Source organism: Lacerta agilis, chromosome 6 (assembly GCF_009819535.1).
Source record: "Lacerta agilis isolate rLacAgi1 chromosome 6, rLacAgi1.pri, whole genome shotgun sequence".
Classification (NCBI taxonomy): domain Eukaryota; kingdom Metazoa; phylum Chordata; class Lepidosauria; order Squamata; family Lacertidae; genus Lacerta; species Lacerta agilis.
The window spans coordinates 92,781,381-92,802,209 of record NC_046317.1 but is presented as its reverse complement, the minus strand read 5'-3'; the positions used below and the strand labels follow the sequence as shown (position 1 = coordinate 92,802,209).

At 44.3% G+C, this 20,829-nt stretch overlaps 1 protein-coding gene across 3 annotated transcripts in view; it reads left to right on the top strand.

Moving 5' to 3' along the window:
• Positions 1-20,829, top strand: part of NOL4L (nucleolar protein 4 like) — a 145,807-nt gene that overhangs the window by 62,205 nt on the left and 62,773 nt on the right. For 2 of the 3 annotated variants that reach the window (XM_033153878.1, XM_033153880.1), the window contains 2 exons: positions 4,047-4,167; positions 8,459-8,568. In XM_033153878.1, coding sequence (XP_033009769.1) covers positions 4,047-4,167; positions 8,459-8,568 — 231 coding nt within the window. The remainder of the gene's footprint in view (positions 1-4,046; positions 4,168-8,458; positions 8,569-20,829) is intronic. The other variant, XM_033153879.1, reaches the window with a different exon arrangement.

Genomic DNA, 20,829 nt, shown 5'->3' with positions numbered 1-20,829 from the left:
GCAGTGTATGCCTGACTATCAGATGCTGAGGGCAGGCAAGAAGCGGTGACTATTTCTGTTTTGCTCTGCCCCTACATTTCACGGGGCATCTGGTGGGCCACCCCACTCCTGGAGCTAGCCCTGGACTAAACGGATCCTCGGTCTGATCTCTTATGCTTTTGTTTGTGAAATCAGACAAAGAGACACTTCTTCCAAGGCTTTGTTCTTGACACTGCTGATCTCTTTTCCAGAACGTGATCTCAGACAGTTCATGCGGGTCTGTGTTTTCAAATGTGTTAAAACCTTGATTTGCTGCTGAGACACGAAATGCCCCACGCTTCTGTCATGGGACTCGCTGGCATTCGCAGCAGCACAAAGAGGCCACTTTGGCAGGGAATCAGGAGGGGGAAACTGCAAAGGCTTTTCTAACCCCACAATGAGTGTGCCTGGGAAGGGCCAGAGCTCAGTCTTGCAGAGCACATGCTTTGAGCATCCAGGGTCCCAAGTTCAGACTCCGTAGGTTGAAAAGAGCTCAGGTAGTGGGTTTGGGAAATGCCACCTTTTTTGAAGCACTGGAGAATGGCTGCCGGTGAGTCAGAGGAGGCAATACCGGGCTCCACAAAGGCGGTATAAGGCAGCTTCCTACATGGCCCCGGTTCAATTCGGTCTTGACTTTGCTTAATGGCCTTGGGTGCAAGTTGCTGTCCCTTTGGGCACACTTCTCTACCTGTAAAATGGGATAGATGGAAGCATCAGGAACCTTACAGGATTCCTGTGAGCACCAGAAGAGTTGTGAATTACTTACTGATAATAAATATATAACAAGAGCAACAGAAGCAGAAGATGTCTGTTTTCAGGGCTTTGTGCTGGCACTGGAGGTTAGACTAAGCCTTGCACTCTTGCCACAACCATGGTCAATCAGTTTTGGAAATATTACAGTGGACCAAATGCAGAAAGAACAGGAATGACACAGAACAGCCTCTGGCCAATCGAGCAGCTCCCGCGAGGCTACTTTGCGCAGTAAAGACTTCGAGCATGCTCATGCTCAAAACCTGCTCTCCATTCTTTCACGAAAAGCTATGGTGACCCGGAAACTACAACTAATCCAGAATACGGCAGCTAGACTGGTGACTGGGAGCGGCTGCCGAGACCACGTAACACCGGTGTTGAAAGACCTACATTGGCTCCCATTACGTTTCCGAGCACAATTCAAAGTGTTGGTGCTGACCTTTAAAGTCCTAAACGGCCTCGGTCCAGTATACCTGAAGGAGCGTCTCCACCTCCATCATTCTGCCCAGACACTGAGGTCCAGCTCCGAGGGCCTTCTGGCGGTTCCCTCACTACGAGAAGCCAAGTTACAGGGAACCAGGCAGAGGGCCTTCTTGGTAGTGGCACCCACCCTGTGAAACGCCCTCCCACATCATGTCAAAGAGAAAAACAACTACCAGACTTTTAGAAGACACCTGAAGGCAGCCCTGTTTAGGGAGGCTTTTAATGTTTAATAGATTATTGCATTTTAATGTTCTGTTGGAAGCCGCCCAGAGTGGCTGGGGAAACCCAGCCAGATGGGCGGGGTATAAATATATTATTATTATTATTATTATTATTATTATTATTATTATTATTATTATATCACAGAATACTTGGGTGTAGGTCCTGGGAATGACTATGGCGCTGCCATTTTAAAAATCAGCATGTTCAAACTGTTGATGATGTGATGCTTGTTCTTCTATAGTTCTTCAGACATTTAACTGCACAAAACCTTGCATAGATTTGGGCCCTGGAAATGTCAGCCTTTATTTATTTATTTATTTATTTCTATCCAAGTTTATTTACGTCTTGGTTTTTTTAAAAAGCCCTCTAATTGGTTTACAAAAATACAAAATAAAGCGTCAACATTCTTCAGATGCCATCACAGAAATAATGGAAGCCAGCCAGTTTTTTCAGAATTTCATATTCTAACTTATCACGTTGGCAGAGGGGCAGTTGAAAATATGTCAATTTTATTTTGAGTATGGACTTTTTTGCTTCTTTCTCACAAAATTAGGATTTCCTTAGTGAGGCTTGTTTGTGGTGGCTTTGTTTTTTTTTGGGTAGAGTGCAAACAACCCTGCCTGTTGTTAATATTTATTAAAGTGTTATCAGTTCCCAGCAGAAACCATGCTGTCATTGTTAGCCATAACCTTGGTAGGGGGAATAATGGGTTGTTCTTGGAAGGGTGAGTAGGTTGAAATGATGAGAGAAATAAATAAATTTGAACTGGTTCCCCTGTTCTGAGACTTTCTAAGCAGTTGCTGATATTGGGCTTGAAGAAGTGCTGGGTATTTGGGAAGTGGCAACTGGAGACCTGTACCCTGAAGGGGATCTTACAAAAGTATTGTTTGCAAAAGTGGCTAAAGAACAGAGGGCAGTGTTGTACCTGGTGTTGCTTGAGAATTCTAAGAACCCCCCAAAATAAGGACAGATTTGAAACTAGTGGTTAGAGTAAGCGCAGTTTTGCATCTTGATTCAAAATGATAATCAACTGTAACCAAACATAGATGAAAACCTGGTCCTTGATCTCAGGAATCATCATGCAAAATTTGATCATGAGATCTTAAGAGGTGGTCACAAGTACAGTGAACAAACAACTTCCCAAAATATAAGTACATATTATTATGATTTATATTGTGCAATTTCCACAGAAACTGTACTCGAGGCAGCTAATGACAGAATTACAAATAAAACAGTATATTATTCAAACAATAGCAATGAAAACGTAAAAGAGTTTGTCTAAAAGCATGCTGGGAATTTGTGGGCAGTGACACCACCCCGTCCTGCCAAAGGCTGTTCCAAAGTCTGGGGGCTGCAGCTGAGCAGGTCCTCTCACCATACCCCAGAGGGGAAGTAGCCATGGAAGGGGGCCTTTGGAGTGGAATGGGGTTCTCAGGCAGGATCATACTGGGGGAGGCTGTTCTGCAGATACCTTGATCTAAGGCCATTCAGGGCTTTAAAGGCTGAAGCCGGCATCTTGCGTTTATATCACACCAGCAATGCGCATGGTGCTGTACAGCTGGGCACTGAAGCGAAGCAGCTTTCTGTTTTCTCCGTCAGCGAGGGCCAAGCTCTGGAATATGTCTGGGTTTTCCTGGAGGGACCAGCGAAACCCACAGTGGTGGTGGGGGACATCCGTAGCAGCAGTGGGGCTGCCCATGGTAGAGGAGGAGGAGGCGGTGCATGCCTGCGTGCCTACGACAGTGCCGTGGCTTGCTCACGGAGGCAGGGACAAGTGATGTCCTCTTCAGGTCCAGATCTACTGCCTAAGGCGACTGTCTCACCTCATCTCATGGGCTGCCCGGCCCTGGCAGGGACCAGGAATGAAATAATATTAGTTCTGGAAGGACAGTCAGCATCATCCAGCCTATCTCCTGCCAGCAGCAAGGCACCTACCTAAAATGTCTATGTTAGGTAGAGCTGGGAATATTCATTTTCCTCTCCAGTGACAGAGCTCCCTGGGAACAGCCTTAGGAAATAGATCAGTGAGTGCTTCTTCTCTTTAGCCTGGAGAAGAGAGGATTGAAGGGGTGACATGATAGCTGTCTTCAAATATTTGAAGGGCTGTCATGCAGAAGAAGGAGCGGACTTGTTCTCTGTTGCTCTAGGGGGGGCAGGAGTAGAACCAACAGAAAGCAATGTCAGGGAAGCAGAATTTGGTAAACTTTAAGGGGAACTGTCTAACCAGGGATGGGGAACCCTTTTCAGCTCAAGGGCCACTTTCCCTTCCAGGTAACCGTCTGGAGGCCACCTCCCAGAGGTGGGTGGGGCCAGATGCAAAAAAGGGGGAGGGAACAAGTGTAATTTTTACCTTTGTACAGTTGCCTAGTTTCTACATGTTTTGCTCCTCCCTATAAGTCGCTCTGAGACATATAGTGAAAAGCAGAATATACATTTCTTAAATAAATAACAAATAAATTGACATTTTCTGTACATTGAACCTGCACTAAAACAGCAAGGCAAAATATGCTCATGTGGGGCTGACTTACTCATCCAGGATATGGACCGATGTCATCTTCTTGTTTCTCCTCCAGATTGCTGAAACTTACGCCTTCCTTCCAAGAGAAGCTGTGACCAGGTTCCTGATGAGCTGCACGGAGTGCCAGAAAAGGATGCATTTCAATTCCAATGGGGTGGAGCCCAAAGGTAGGACTGGTAAGGTTCCCTCCTTGAAACCCTGTAGAGCTGCTGCCAGTCAGTATTGCTGGAAGCCACCCAGAGTGGCTGGGGTAACCCAGCCAGGTGGGTGCCGTATAAAGAAAAAAATTATTATTATTATTGACAGCACTGGGTTAGATGAACCACTGGTTTGTATCAATGGTCTGACTTGATACAAAGCATCTACAGGTTGCATACCAGTGATTTCCAAACTTCTTAGTCGATGGACCTCTTGTAAAATCGCTGATGGTCTTGGTGGATCACTTCAGGATTTGTTTGCCCCTTGAAGCAGCAGTAATGCACTGTTCTAGATTATGTGTTATTTTTAATTGTGTTCTTATTGCTTCTTTTCTTTCTTACGTTGTGTTTTATTGTATTACAATTTGCATTCCATAGAATTCAGATTGTTCTACAATAAAATACAATATAAGAAAGAAAAGAAGCAATAAAAATACAATTAAAAGATCAGTATGAGTATTTAATGCAGAGATGCCACGGACCACCTAAATGAAGCTTGCAGACCACTGGTAGTGCATGGGCCACAGTTTGGGAATCCCTGCCCTATGCAATGGGGTGTCCCATCTGTTGGTTTCACTTTTCCAATCCTTTAGTGTAGAATACATCTCCTAGGACCCTTTCTGCATGCTTCTGTGTTTGTAATCACCCAGAGACTTTACCCGTAGCAGCTTAAATGGGCAACACTGGCCAAGGAGGACTAAGTGGCCTTCTGTTCACTGCCCATTGGCTTCATGAAGGTGGCGGAATATTTTTTACAGAGCAATCCTAAACATGGGAAGCTGGTATAGCTTACACCAGCGTAAGTGACCCCTATTCTACACTCTGTTGAGGAGTCACTGGGAGGAGCTACTGTCATCTAATCTGGAAGGTGGGGGGGGGCTTGATTTTTGAGGATCGGGCACTTGGTCACATGACTGGAGAAGGTGACTCTCCTTGCCTTCCCCCCACAATACCCCCATCTCAGGGACTTACGTAGGTGTAAGTTTCTCTGGCTGAGCCCCTGCTTGAACCAGGGTGAGGGACTGAGCTTTGGCTCAGATCGGAAAACCCAAGATCCACCAGATCCAAACTCACTCATCCCTTATGGGTCTTGTGTTTGGATTGCACTGTGAGCCTCATTCTCCTCTTTGCTTAGCAATGATCTTGCAGTCCTGTACCCAGGGTGGCGGCACGTGTCTGCTGCAATTCCGCAGGAGGGCAGGGAAAGCGTCCTATGCGGCATTAGGCACAGAATTCAGCTAGCAGAGAACTTCGGCTCTCAGGGTAGGGGGAAAGGAGCAGGCTCTGAGCCGTGGTGCCTGTGAACAGATGCTTGGAATTGTGTGGGCTGAAACCTCAGAAGCCAGGGCCATGGGTGGGAGAGGTGGGTGGGGGAGGGGCACAGGTACCTTGAAGAACTCCCGGTGGCCTCTCCCTGAGGCTAGCTAAACCAGAATGAAAAATATGGAAATACAGTCGTAAAAGCTGCAGAATAAAAGCATGCAGAAACTCAGTTTGCATAATTTGTACACAAGTTGCAATATCCTGTTTGGGTGTCCTAGGCACAGAACTTAAAACTTTTTAGCACAGAGCCTAGGGCTTGCTGATCAGAAGGTCGGCGGTTCGAATCCCCACGACAGGGTGAGTTCCCATTGCTCAGTCCCAGCTCCTGCCCACCTAGCTGTTCGAAAGCACGTCAGAGTGCAAGTAGATAAATAGGTACCACTCCGTTGGGAAGGTAAATGGTGACTCCTTCGTCCAGTAACACGAGATGAGCTCCGCAACCCCAGAGTCGGACACGACTGGACCTAATGGTCAGGTGTCCCTTTACCTTTACCTTATACAAAGGCCTACTGATACTACAAAAATGTGTAGCATGAGGGTCGATCAGAGCTACTTTTGTGGAAGCCGCTATTGTAAATATTGGTGATCCCTGCTCCCTAGCCAGGCACAATTAAAATTATAATCTAGAGGCAAGTTTGAACATTTGATTCTCCCTCCCATAAAACCCATAATAATTAGAAGGTCAGTTGAAAACACACCTAAATGCATTATTTATTTTAATTTCCATTTTCAAGAGTTTGAAAGCTCAGGTTCAACGTTAGCATGGGTTCACATGTGCCATAAGTACATGTAAGCCAAAAAGTAAAAGGATAAAACCAAATGCAGGAGATCAGCTGCTGCTCCTTAACTATGCATATGCTCCCCGAAGTGCCTGCCTAAAGTTGTGTGTCTTGAGCTGTTGGCAAATGTAATCGATAAAGGGGACAGCCGTTTTGCCACAGGGAGAGAGTTCCATATTGGGGTCTTCAGGGAGAAGGCCCCTCCGCGGATCACCATGTAATGAAGCATAGTAATTGCTGGAACAATGCAAAGGGCCTTCTGCGCAGATCATAAGGCTCAGGTTGTCAGATATGGAGGAGATACTAGTACTCCAATTATTTGGGACCTAGGGTGTTTATGAATGCCAGAGTCAATTTCTTTAATTGGGTCCAATAGCAATTAAATAGCCAGCATTACTGATGATCCCATGCCTCAGATCCCTAGGTGAAATGCTTCCAGCAGCATCTTCGGGAGGGAATCCTGTGGCACTCTGTGCCTTAAAACTCAAGGGGCCTTGCAAAAGTTGCCTACTGCCACCCTCTGATAACAGACCTGACACTAGGAGTGGAAGGAATCCTCATAATACCACGCCTCTGACTCCTAGCCTACAGAACTGATCCAGAAGGATCCTGTGGACATTGATCTCTAAAGCCACCAGGAGAGCCATAAAAACTACATGGCACAGGGGTGCTGCGAAACGAAAGCAAATAAAGCTTGTAAAGGCTTTTGGAAACGGAAAGTGCTATAGAAAGTGTTCATGGCTAATAATATTGAAGTCTTAGATATCAGGATTTTCTGAGGCCCTGGTCAGTAGCCAATTTTCCTTAAGAGCCATTGTGAAAGCAGAATGAGGATTTGTAGGACCAGTACCTAACACCAAAAGTGGCCTTGACAACAAGCTCTCTTAGTTAGTTTTTCTCTGCATCTTTTTTCATTCCCAGGTTGGCCCAGGTATTAACTCCTATTTGAATGGCTGACACAGATGTTAAGATTTTGAATGCTGCAAATTCTGAAGAAGAATATTTGTGCTGAATGCTCACCTTCCAACAGCAGTCTGGCATTTGCCAGGTCCATGAGAACAATTTGCAGTTGATTTTGAAATGCGTCCCTTGTTAATCTGCTAAATAACAATGGCCTTCTGCCTTGTGATGTATTTTTTCCAGTGTGCTCCTTGGCCCTGAGTAAGCATTGCGTCCTTGCTCTGCTTCCTCCCCGCTTTGCACTGAGAATTTGGCTGCAGAGGTTACAGCCAGATGGGGGCTACATTGATTGTATTCTGCACAGTATGAATGAAGGTCCTTGTCAATAGCGCCTGTTCCACAATATCCAGAAGGGTAACCATGTTAGCCTGTTGCAGCAAAAACAACCAAGAACCTAGGTGCCAGAAGACTCTTTCGTTGTTCCTTCACAATAGGTGCCCTTAAAAATAATCTACACAAGCCAAACTTTTTTCTTTTTTCTTTAATCCTTCATATGCAAGCCTTTTGCCAGGAGGGGCAGGGAAAACAAATGACCCTTTTGTTCCAAAGCTTCATTCTCTCTGTGCAGGGAGAGAGGGTGGTGATGGAAGCAGCCTCCTCACCTATGAAGGAGAGATGGATTAGATTATACTTGATCAGCTTTCACAAAGGACATGGGCCAACTCTAGTTACATGAATCTATTGTGGGGGGGGGGGGACCCAGGGAATTGCAGGTTGACACAAAACTTAACCCTCTCCATTGGGAATAGGTAACCTTTGTCCCTCCAGGTGTTGCTGAACTACAACTCCCATCAGACCCAGCAAGCATGGCCTGAAGAGCATCAGGCATAAAGTACAAAGGAGGAAGACCAGACTCCTGTTGTCTATAATGAGCCTGGCCAATCCAGAAGCTTCATACTCCCTGCCAGTCAGAGATGCTGGTATTGCACAGCTGAGCCCACTTCTGCTCCTAAAGTCCACTCTTGATTCCTGAGCATATACTCTCTACAGTTACTCATTAGGCTTGGAAGCAGTCAGCTCCCATTGTGCACCTTTCATTGCAACAAATAGACCTAATCACCCCACTCCCATTCTTTTTACCGGTATATAGGAGCAGGAAATGCATGCATGGGTCTTGTTTGAGCCTTAGTTTGGGGAAAAGGTGGACAGATGTTGTTTGGCCTTCTAACTTCCAAATGACTCCCCTCCTCCTTTCTATTTATTTACAGAAAACGAACCTCCTTCCTCTCTGGTCTCTGGCATCATTGACTACAACATGCCTCTCACCTCCACCTACTTGAAGCAGATGAAGCTGCGTGTCATGAATTCCCAGGAGCAGGTGAGCTTCTTTCTTCATAATTTATCAAATCAGTCTTAATCTAGTAGGCGTACAGCTCAAAGCTTACCGTGGTTTTTAAATGCTGCCTTTGTTCGGACCAAACTCTGTTTCACAAAGCAGTGCATCATCTTTTTGAATTACACAGAACTCTCTTTCAGGCTGGCTATAATGAATAAAAAAAACCAGGGAGGAGGCTGGTGAGGGGTCTCTGGGTGAAGGCATTCTGTTTTAAGCCTAGCCTTAAATTGGTAAATAAGGGACGCGGGTGGCACTGTGGATAAAACCACAGAGCCTAGGGCTTGCCAATCAGAAGGTTGGCAGTTCGAATCCCCGCAATGAGGGGATGAGCTCCCGTTGCTTGGTCCCAGCTCGTGCCAACCTAGCAGTTCAAAAGCATGAAGTGAAAGTAGATAAATAGGTACCATTCCGGCGGGAAGGTAAGCAGCGTTTCTGTGTGCTGCTCTGGTTCACCAGAAGCAGCTTAGTCATGCTGGCCACATGACCTGGAAGCTGTACGCCGGCTCCCTTGGCCAGTAAAGCGAGATGAGCGCCGCAACCCCAGAGTCGTCCACGACTGGACCTAATGGTCAGCGGTCCCTTTACCTTTTAAATTGGTAAATGGAGGAAAACAGGTTAGAACTATGCTTTGTGCGAAAGATATTGGGCTCCACCAAGAAGAGAAGCAAACGGAGGTTGTTGTTTTTCCTTTGGCAACATGAAAGTGAGCAGGAATATGAATCTCTCTCTAGTGGAATTCATGCATGTAAGGCTGAGCACAGAAACAAGGAAAGATGTACGGTGGCCCAGCAGTAACCAAGCTGGAAAATAATTTTAGAAAATGTATTAAGTTAGCAAACTGAAGCTGAATTAGTTGGCAGTTGGAGGGCTGAATGTTGTTCTTCTGCGGACCAATACTTCAACCCACTTGCCTGGAAGAAAGCCCCGTTGAGCATAATAGCTTATGAGTTGTCATTTATAGGATCATACTGTTAGTCCCGTCTCTCTGTGGAGTAGAAAGTCTGGATAACATACGTGTCTTGACTATTTTGTCTATTTTCTCAGCACTGCTGTAGTTGCTAAGTCTGTGTTTAAAGCTAGTCTAAAACTAAGTATGAAAGTGCTAAAGTGAGGGGTGCAGCTTTGGCTGAGGAATAGAACAAATTTTAGCTATGCTACCTGAGAAGAAGAAAGGGGAGGAAAGGTTTTAAACTGAAGTGTAATTTAGTCAAGTTTGAAGCAGGCCCTCAGGGCCAAAACTGCAAGTGATGAGCAGTTCTCTGATTTGGAGCAGAGGACCAATGGAGGGGAAGAGCTCCAAACCCTTTCTTTTTCTGTGATTTGTCATCTCAAAACTCTATCCAGCTTCTCATCTCCCTATAGAGAGAAAATAGTTGTGTTCATTGCAAGGGAACTGCAGAATCTTGCAGTGCCTTAACGACTAACAAATTATGATTTGGGTGTGTTGGATTGTATGTATGTGTGTGTGTTTGAAGGGGATGAGAAAGGGGTTGTTTTCTTTAAGTAGAATTTGTTGTATCTGGAAAAATGCTGTAGAGCTGGAGAGGACTTGTATGTCCCAGTTTTTTAATTTGATGGATCTGACCACAATGACTGAAAGCAAACAGGACATGGGCAAGTTTTTGGTTTTTTGCCTGATCGGGACTGGCAAGGATGTTAAGTGTAGGTTTTTGAAGGAATCTGGTTCTTCCCTTTCCATGAGGCTTCTTCACATTTGCTTGTAGGAAGAGAGAGGACATTCACCTTATTTTTGAAACACAGAGCAAGCCAAGCCAGGCAAAGAAAGGATCATTTCATTTAGGATGAAGAGAGCAGGAAGTGTCAGGGGGGTAATCTGTTAAAATGGACTAATCCCTCACAATCACTTTGACCTGAGATTCAACCAAATGTTTGTAGTGTTGTTGTTTCTTGTAATCTGCAATTGGTAACCTGTCCAAGTGGTTGAGGCTCTGAAACTTGTAGCTTCTGCCTGAGGGGCTGCTGTGCCTGAGACATTTTCTAAAGATTCCCATTCTGCAGCTGTGTCCTGATGCATCAGATCCTCTTTGCGGCATCTTTTTCCTTCCTCCAGGAGCGAAGTGGGGCAAACATTCTCTTCTCCCAATGACTGCTGCACTCAAGACAGAGTGGGACAAAAAATGGGGAGGGTACCATGACCTTCCTACTCTGACTGTGGGCTTCCCAGAGATAGCTGACTGCCACTGTTGAAAAAAGAATACAGTACTAGAGGGACCTGAAGAGTCATATATTCCTACAACTGCACAAGCGTAAACAAAGAATAATATTTATTAGGCTCATGTTCAGTGTCCGACTGAAATATTGCATCTGTGGTGTTGAAGGTATTGTCCTGCCAAGCCAGTCTCTTGCGATATACACCTTGGTTTCTTTGCCTGAAACATTTAATCTTAATTTCCCTTTACCACAGAAAATCCAACACATAAAAATACCCCATTATACATCTTCAGTCACTGATGGGGTGTGGTGGGATGTTTGCCACATGTGTGGTGATGTTTCAGTGGGTGGTCTCTATTGCAACACCTCTGTTTCTGTTTGCTCCATACCTGAGCACCACCTAGCTGTTTCCTTTGTGGTAGCCCCCAATACCCATTTTCATTTAACACTGCATGCTGAATGCATGCCTAGTTTGGAACAGTTTTCTGAGGATCCCCATACTCTCAGTTGGGGGCAATTATGCTGGAGACCGTAATTGTGGTGCATACGTTGGACTTTTCTCTTTTAATTTTTAGTACAGGTGTCTTGTGCAACACCTCATTATCATAATTTGGTATTTTATTGCTGCTGTGGTTTTTTTGGCTGATGGTGGGGAATGCATGGCTGAAGTTTTAACTGTTTTGGTGGCCTGTGGAGTATTCCTAAATGTTTGGGATATTGCCACCACCCCCAATCCCGCAAAGAGTAGTTTGCTATAGCTGAATATTACTCGTGTGCAAGACATCCGTACTAAAGATACAGCAAAACAAAATCAGATTGAAATTGATACCTACCTGCCCTGCAAAGGGCACATGTTTTCATTATGCTTTTGCATACTACCTCTGGGGGAAATTCACGTGCACAGGTATCAAAATAGCTTTGTGCATGCTCAAAGTAGCTCACAACAAAGAGACAGGGATGCATTTCAAGCAAATACCGGTACTACAAAAACTATTTCATCATAACATAGCAAAACAAAAATACAATAATGTACAAAACCCATATTTCAATACCATATAAAACAAGATTATTAAACAACATAAAGGTAAAGGTACTCTAGGGTTGTGCGCTCATCTTGCTCTATAGGCCGAGGGAGCCGCCGTTTGTCCGCAGACAGCTTCCAGGTCATGTGGCCAGCATGATTAAGCCGCTTCTGGCAAACCAGAGCAGCGCACGGAAACGCCGTTTACCTTCCCACCAGAGCGGTACCTATTTATCTACTTGCACTTTGACGTGCGTTCGAACTGCTAGGTTGGCAGGAGCTGGGACCGAGCAACAGGAGCTCACCCCGTTGCAGGGATTCAAACCGCCAACCTTCTGATCAGCAAGCCCTAGGCTCCACAGCACCATCCGCGTCCATATCCAAGTCTTTAAAAAGGGAATGCGTGGACAGTTGCAGGCACAGCAAAATCAGATCTGAACGACCTGTTTGTGATATAAAGCCTCCAGCCTGGAAGTACCCCTAGCTTTGTTTTGGTGTGGGGTCCGGCAACCAAAGTTAAAGGGAGTACTGGAACATTTTTGCAACCTTCCTAGGCAGCAGCCCAAGAGGAGGTCATTCTGTTAGCATAGAACACGGCGGTAGCTGCCGTTGGAACTCAGATACCACATGTCCCTGTTAGGCTTCGTGCTGGTTGCTATGGATTTGCAAGACCCATTAGAGCTATTTTAAGAGACAGAGTTGCCATGGCAGGACCCAGCCCTTCCTCTCTTGCATATCCCAAGCTCTCCCCTGGCTTCCGTTGGAATTTGAGGTGTGTTAGGAATGGAGCAGGCGGTCACACCTGATGCAGGTGCCGAATTTAGAGAATGTCTTCAAGAGGCATTTTTCTTCAAACCAAAGGCATGAGGTCAGGGTGGTGGGAGTAGGAAGTCCGGATATTATAGAAAGCTACTGAAGTGAGTGGGAGTTGAACATTGCTTTGTGTTGGGGAGGATTCGTGCCCTGTGCTCATCTCTCCTCTTCCCATTCCTGAAAGGCTGAAGGTAATTGGGTGATCTGCAGGTCTTGAATCTGCTATTCATGCTAAACATTTCCTGGTCCCATCTGTGTGTTGGAGCTGCAGAGAACACAGATGAAAACAGTCGTCATTGCTGGGACATTAAAACATGAACTCCCATTCTCCCTACATAATATCGTAATCTTCCTACAATAAGGGTTGTTTATTTGATTCACATCCTGCCTTTCAGATATGGAAGCCCCCCTCAAGACACCTCAAGACACATTAAAAATTAAACTATTAATTTAAATAACAAGAGTAAACAACAATAAGGCCATTTAGCAACAGCTAAATTCCAGAACAATGAATCAGCATCCAGTTTTCCACCCAGAGGCTTGAGGAAAATAAGTCTTAGTTGACTGTTTGCTAGTGCAGTCCTATACATGACTACTCAGAAGTAAGCCCCAAGTAGAGGGAGTATAGGATAGCAGCCTAAATCTGCATGAATGTGCAAATGAGACCTCAAGTTGTGCGAATGGACAACATTGGGAGTGGCAATCCTTGTGGTAATGACTCCAAACCATTCAGGGCTTTGTATGTCAGAACCCAAACCTTAAATTGTGCTCAGTAGCAAGTAGGCAGCCAATGCAAGTGTCAGAGAATAGATGTTATGTAATTTCAGGTCCATCAGGTCCACCAAGACACTGACTGCTGTGTTATGCACTAGCTGCAATCTCTGAACCATCTTCAAGAGTGTAGATGGTATTCTAGTACTCAGCAGTATCATTTTAGAAGAGGGACTCCCTCTTTTCTCACATAGGAGAAACTCTTCTGCAATGGAAACTGTCATCCAGATCACTGTATTAAAATGGTTATTAAAAAGTTAACATTTGCAGCCCAGTTAATGGGGGACACTTTTTAGTCTATCAGAATATTTTTATCAGTATAGCTAACTAGTGGGTGGGCTTCCCTAGGTAGCAAATTCCACAAGGGGGGGCATTGGGAAGCCCTTGCCTGTCTTAGCCACTTTTTAAACCCCAGTTAGTAGTCCAAGGTATCTGAAGCAGAGCCTTTTTTCTTTAAGCCGGGCCACTTTTGAAGACAAAAATGTAGGTGGAAGTTTGCATGTGAGAAGGCATTCCCTAAAATATGGGATATGTTTCCCCCTCCTAACTGGTCTTATGCAAAGTTCATTACTTAAGACAAGTGGTTGACAATGAGAAGCCTAACATATTCCGCTATGTATCTATTAACTTTTTTCCAGAGGCACAAGGACATCAAGTGACTAGCACAGACTCATTTTGTGAGTCAATCACCCTCTTGGGAACCCAAGATCTCTTGTAATGACCACCAGGGCCTCCCTTAATCATATTTGCAAAAGGAAGCTACTATATAATTGTTTGTATTTTTGATTTTTTTCTCCACTGCCCTTTGCTCTTGATTAACTTTTGCAGAAACTTTGCACTGCAGAAATCGGAAAAACCGGGCTGAACAAATGTTATTACAAAACAAATTATATCTAGATCTAGATCTGGATAGGCACAGATATATACACATACTGTACACAATTAGTGGAACTGAGAGTAGGAGCTTTGTAGCAGTTTGCCTGAAGGTGCAGAATACGGTGTCAGCACCTGTGATGGCGTGTCGTGACTCTTCGCATTGAGTGGAAGTATTATGTGTAACTGCAAAATTCTTGTTCTAGGTTGATCACTGGAGAACTTCTGCTTGCATGCATTGACAATGGAAAAGCTGCAGGGGGAGAGCCTGGCTGGGGGGGGGGGCATCAAGTATGTCCAGTCTACTTAGCAGATCAGCTCAATCATGGTCATAGTTATGTCCTCCTTTAAAACAGTAGTTCAGGTGTGAGTTCTGCAACAACTTCTACATGGAAGACTGACATGGAATTTACAATTAAAACAGCTGCATAAAACAGCCCCTCCCCCAAAACCATAAACAACCAAAATCAATGTAAAAGCACCAGAAAAAAATTAGGACGTACAACAGAGAATTATAAAAAAGGCATAAATAGGCTGATTGAAGAATTCATTTGATGATCTTTAAAATCTCCCTACCCACTTTCACACCTTTGTCATTGAATGGTTTCCTGCTACAGATATATTCAAATTGTTATACTGTGTGTGTGTGTGTGTGTGTATTTCAGAAATTTGGCCTTCTACTTCTTTTTGTGCTTACTGTTTTGGCTTACTGTTAGGCAAAAGAAGCACAGCCATTATTCATTTTGTTTTCCTCATTTGGGTAAGACTTCCGCTTTTTAAAGGAAGCCTTCTTGGATTTTACAGCTTCCTGGTCTGTGCTATATAACCACACTGGCACCCTTGTCGGCTTGTTTGTAGCCTTTCTAATCTGTGTTATATATTTTATTTATTCAGCTAGGTTCATTTAACCTCCACGCTTCCTGAAAGGATATAACTGGTCTGACTTTTCTTTTCAAGTTTTTTTTTTTTTTTTTTTAATAAAAATTTATTGGCATTTTTTCTTATACCACCTACAGTGGTACCTCGGGTTAAGAACTTAATTCATTCCGGAGGTCCGTTCTTAACCTGAAACTGTTCTTAACCTGAAGCACCACTTTAGCTAATGGGGCCTCCCGCTGCCGCCGCGCCGCCAGAGCACGATTTCTGTTCTTATCCTGAAGCGTTATTTCTGGGTTAGCAGAGTATGTAACCTGAAGCGTCTGTAACCTGAGGTACCACTGTACTTTTAACTAATCCTCTCATTTTTTAGAAATCTCCTCTTCCAAATTTAAATGTAACTGTGTTGGACTTTTTATGCCTGGCATCAGTTCATGCAGCTGAGCAACAAACAAAAAAGCCCTCCAGGATCCCATTACCACAGGGCAATGATTCTCAAAAGAGAAAGACTTTTGGTCCCATAAACTGCACTGATCAAGTAAGGGGTATAATTGTGAGTACTGGCAAATGCCTGGCCTTCCTTACGTAGATGGGGTAAGCATCCATGCAAGACGGCAGCAGGGTGCTTGTAAAAACCTGTGCTGAGATTTGTCAGGAAATGACAGGTCGGGGAATGCATGGCAGGGAGATGTGTATCCATTTCCTCAAATAAACCCATCTCCCCCTCCCCACTGCTTTGCCCATGCCACCTCCTCCCCTTGTCCTTTCTCAAGAGCTCACTTCTCATCAGCCGCTTTGCCTCCAATGCCTTTTCTTATCTCTCTTGTGTCTTTTCCCAACATTGGTGCTCTTGCTCTCTGTTCGTCAGGCTGCTTTACCTTTACTCACTTCTCTTTTAAGACCCAGGTTTTTTGGGAGGAATTGCCCCTTAGGTCCCACCAAGCAAGGCTCTGTTGTTTTGCAGATGAGTAATTTGGTGGATTGAACTTTGAATTCTTGCCTCGGTTGGCAGTATTTTTTATGTCTCTGAGTGACAGTGTAGGGGTCACTTTGCTGGGGGGTCAGCACGGGAACCACTAAGACAAGTGGCCACAGAGAGAAAGGTTGGTTAATTTGAACAAAGAAGTGTCAATAGGACAGTTGATGGAATGACTTGCCGCCTCTGCAGAGGCAGCTGAAATGTGTTCCCCCACTTTTGGGAGACGTGCCAGTACCCCTGCTCTGCCAGTATTTTATGAAGGATTACTTGATAAATAATGCTTTGTCTCCCTTGGCTGTTTGTCCTCCTTCCTCCAAATGTATGTGGTTGCCTAGTTCTTACGGTCCTCCTCCCACCCATGGCTATTATTTTCCTGAACCACCTTAGCCTCATTTGACCCACTTATCCACTGCAACTAGACTCTCCCTAATCCCAGTGCCACCACCCATAGGCAGCTTCTCCAGTCTTTTCTCGACACATGTCCTCTAAGACCCATGCTCTCAACCCTCACTCCCCCACCCCGAACCCTTTCTCTTTCAGTCCAGCGCAACTCGCTATGATCCTTTTGGGTCCCAAATGTGGAAACAAGGTCACACACACCTTGAGATGTTTAGGGGCAGTGCGGTAATGTTTAACTTTCTTGGGATGAGAGAATGCCACATATGCATGAATCGTTGTAATGTATTTTATTTACAAATGTATATGGGTTTAGTGACCGCTACAGCAGGTGGCGAAAGTGCTGCCTCTGCTTCATATTTCCAAAGCAACATTGTGGACAACTGCACCCTGGTTCCTTCTACTTCAGCTAAACTTACAGCTTGTAATTGTCTGTCTCCCCTTTTTCCATGCTCGTATGGCCTTGCAGAGAACTCATTCCCCCAAGTCAATTGCTCACTTTTAAGGTCTAAAACTTTTTCTCTTCTTACTGCTGTTTGCCTTAGTTCCACAAGCTCCCTTTCTGGGAAAGTTAGCTCAAGCAGAGGGATTTTTTCTTATATCTACTGCTATGAGAACAGATGCAAATAATTCATTCAGCTGCAATCTCCTTTTCTTCCTTTAGCACCATCTAAAGCTCCAGTGGCCTCTCTAGCTAATGTTCTGTTTGAATATATTTAAAGATTTTTTGGTAGTTCGTCTTCATGTTTTTAGCAATGTGCTCCTTGACTATTTTAATTTTCATTTCTTGAATTTATTCAATCAAAGCTTGTGTTCCTGCTTGTTCTCATTTGAACAAGACTTCCATTTTCTGAAGTGAACATTCATAAGAATGGAGGAAAATAAGAAGAGCCTGTTGGATCAGGCCAATGGCCCACCTAGCATCCTGTTCTCACTGTGACCAACCAGATTTCAATGGGAAGCCCAAAAGGAAGCCTAAGCACAACAGCACTCTTCTCATTTGTGATTCCCGACAACTGGTATTTAGAGGCATACTGTCACTAATACAGTGGTACCGGTACCTCGGGTTACAGACACTTCAGGTTACATACGCTTCAGGTTATATACTCCGCTAACCCAGAAATAACGCTTCAGGTTAAGAACTTTGCTTCAGGATAAGAACAGAAATCGTGCTCTGGCGGCACAGCGGCTGTGGGAGGTCCCATTAGCTAAAGTGGTGCTTCAGGTTAAGAACAGTATCAGGGTAAGAACGGACCTCCGGAACGAATTAAGTACGCAACCAGAGGCACCACTGCAGTAGAGGCAAAACATAGCCATCGTGTCTAGTAGCCCTATTAATAAATATCCTCCAATTGCTTCCTTGACTCTGATCAGGATCCTGTTATTTTTTTGTTTGTATGCTGCTTACATACAAAAATGGCTTCTAAGTAGTTTACAAGTATAAAATCAATTATAAAACCCATACATCATTAAGACACACAATAAAACAATTCCCTCAAAGCATTAAAAACACCCATAATTAAGATATACATTAAATAAGCCAGGTGAAAAGAATAGCAATTAAGATAGCTTAACAACAATTAAAACAATTTGTTCAGGAGAATACTTGCCGCAGCAGGTGTATCTTCAACAGCTGATAGAATGCCAATACGGATGCGGCCTTTTGCATTTCTGCTCCACCAGTGAAAAAGTTTGTCCGAAACACCAGTACCATTAGAGAAAATGCTCTTGGCCATGGGTAGGCAGACTAAGGCCCGGGGGCCGGATCCAGCCCAATCGCCTTCTAAATCCGGCCTGCGGGCGGTCCAGGAATCAGTGTGTTTTTACATGAGTAGAGTGTGTCCTTTTATTTAAAATCCATCTCTGGGTTATTTGTGGGGCCTGCCTGGTGTTTTTACATGAGTAGAATGTGTGCTTTTATTTAAAATGCATCTCTGGGTTATTGGTGGACCCACAAGGTATGAGGGACAGTGGACTGGCCCCCTGCTGAAAAAAGTTTGCTGACCCCTGTCTTGGCCCTAAGTGGTACCTTTCCTTATTTATGTTATATAGTCCTGTTGTAATCTTACTATCTGTGGTTTTAAATATTCCACAAGCATATTGGGGAGATTTAACCCTATACACTTTTCCCTTCAACATCCTTTTAACCAGCTCCTTCATTTTGGGGAAATTTCCTCTTTAGACTTTCTTGGCAGTTGTCCAGTTAGGTATATGTTGAATTTGATAGTACCGTGCTCACTGTTCCAAATCTGTTCAATAACAGTTGTATCCCGCTTTAGGTCCTGGATGCCACTTAAGTTCATGCTTGGTGCCCCCTCTGATCAGTTCCATGACCAAGAGTTCTTGGGCTCTGGATTTAGGGCAGGGATGGAGAACCTTCTTCAGCCCAAGGGCCACATTGCCTTGAACATAACCTTCCTGGGGGCCACATGCCAGTGGTGGGCAGGCACCAGAAGCAAAAGTAGGCAGAACAAGGGACGTGGTATTTATATATTTGAAATATATATATTTATATAAAAGGTAGAGGTTTGTACACACGTCTCTCCATCATCTAACCAGGCAAGTAGGAGGCATTTTCACAGGATGCAGTCCAGCCAGCAAAAGCCTAAAGGGGGGGGGAGGCATGCAGCAGAGATGGTGAGGGTTGTGGTTTGGGGAGAGTTCTGAGGGCCATTGACAGAGACCACAGCTGGATGGCTACAGTTGGCTCCTGGGTCTGAGCCCCCTTACCCCTCGTTTAGGGCTTCTAATTTTTTTTCTGGCTGTCATGACTGGAACATGCATGTATCCTAGTCTGTGTCTGGGTAATTTACACCACCCATTACTACAGCACTTCTTCCTTTATTTCATTCTGTATCTCAGGATCACCTAGGCCTTTTGCTCAGGGCGACAATAGTACCGGTATGTCCCCAGTTTGGCCATTTCTAGCATGATGAACTTTTATGTTCTCTTAGACATACAGAGAGTCACTTATCCAGTATGCCTTTTTCTGTCCTTCCTGTAGAGTTTGTATTTAGAGTTAACTGTGTCTCCCTCGTTCTCTCCATTCCAATATCTTTCCATTATGCCTAATCCTATTCTATATATTCTTTGCTTTAAAATCAAGCACCATCTTGGCTTGGAGGCTTCTAGCATAATATAATCTCCATAGACAGAAAACGGTCTTTTTCTGGACCAGCCCTTTTTAACTATAGAAACTGGGGACTGGACCTGGGACCTTCTGCATGGAAACCAGTGACTCCTTTTACTAACAAAACGAAGACAATATTTACAGTTAGATGGTAACTCAAAAGTCATTTAGTCCAACCCCATGCTAGTGGAGGAAATATACTGCTACAGTTTCCCTGGCCCCTGTTTAAAAACTAACAATGATTGAGAGTCTGCTACCCTAACAGCTCAAGCTGTCAGGAAGTTATTTCTAAAAATTCTATTGTCTAAACCCTTGTAATTTGAATTCGTTAGCATGGGCCCTTCCCATTCCAGCAATAGAGCACAAATTTGCTCCCCGTCTTTGGCACACATGGAAATGTCTTCATCACAGGGTTAGTTTCTTGCTCTTCTCACTGAAGTTAGAATTTTCTAGCCTTGATGGCCAACTCTTCTTCAGTGCTTAGCAGCTTTCTGAGATGAATTGAACTTTGATGTGGATAGTTTGAGGATGAGAGAGAATTCCGTGCCATAGAACTGCATGTTAAGAGTTCACCTCCATTAACATTTGCTTCCAGTACAATCTAAAACAGGTTTGCATCTCTCCTCATGTCTGTGGCATCTGGATACATTCAGCAATCAAACTGGTTTTCCTGCTGGTTCAAAACGCTTGTCCATGCTTTGCTTGTCCCCTGCCTAGAAAGCAGGGGCCCAAGAGGTTTTCAGTTTGCCTTGTTGCTTTCCACCCAATTGACATTTGCTTTGATTCAGCAGTAAAAAGTGGATTTTCCCAGGGGGAATTGCAGAGCCCAAACATTTTCTTCTAGATCCCCCAAACAAAAAGTTGTTGGGCGGGATGGAAACCAAATGACAACTTTAAACTGGTTACAGGTGGGTAGCCGTGTTGGTCTGCCATAGTCAAAACAAAATCGAAAATTCTTTCTAGTAGCACCTTAGAGACCAACTGAGTTTGTTCCTGGTATGAGCTTTCGTGTGCATGCACACGAAAGCTCATACCAGGAACAAACTCAGTTGGTCTCTAAGGTGCTACTAGAAAGAATTTTCGATTTTGTTTTAACTTTAAACTGCTCCAGTTTCAACTTTCTTTACAAAGAAGGGGCTTCATCCCTCTGATTGGAGGCAAGCTGCAAGTCCTATTGAATAATATTAAAGTAATTTATTTGCAACAAATAGT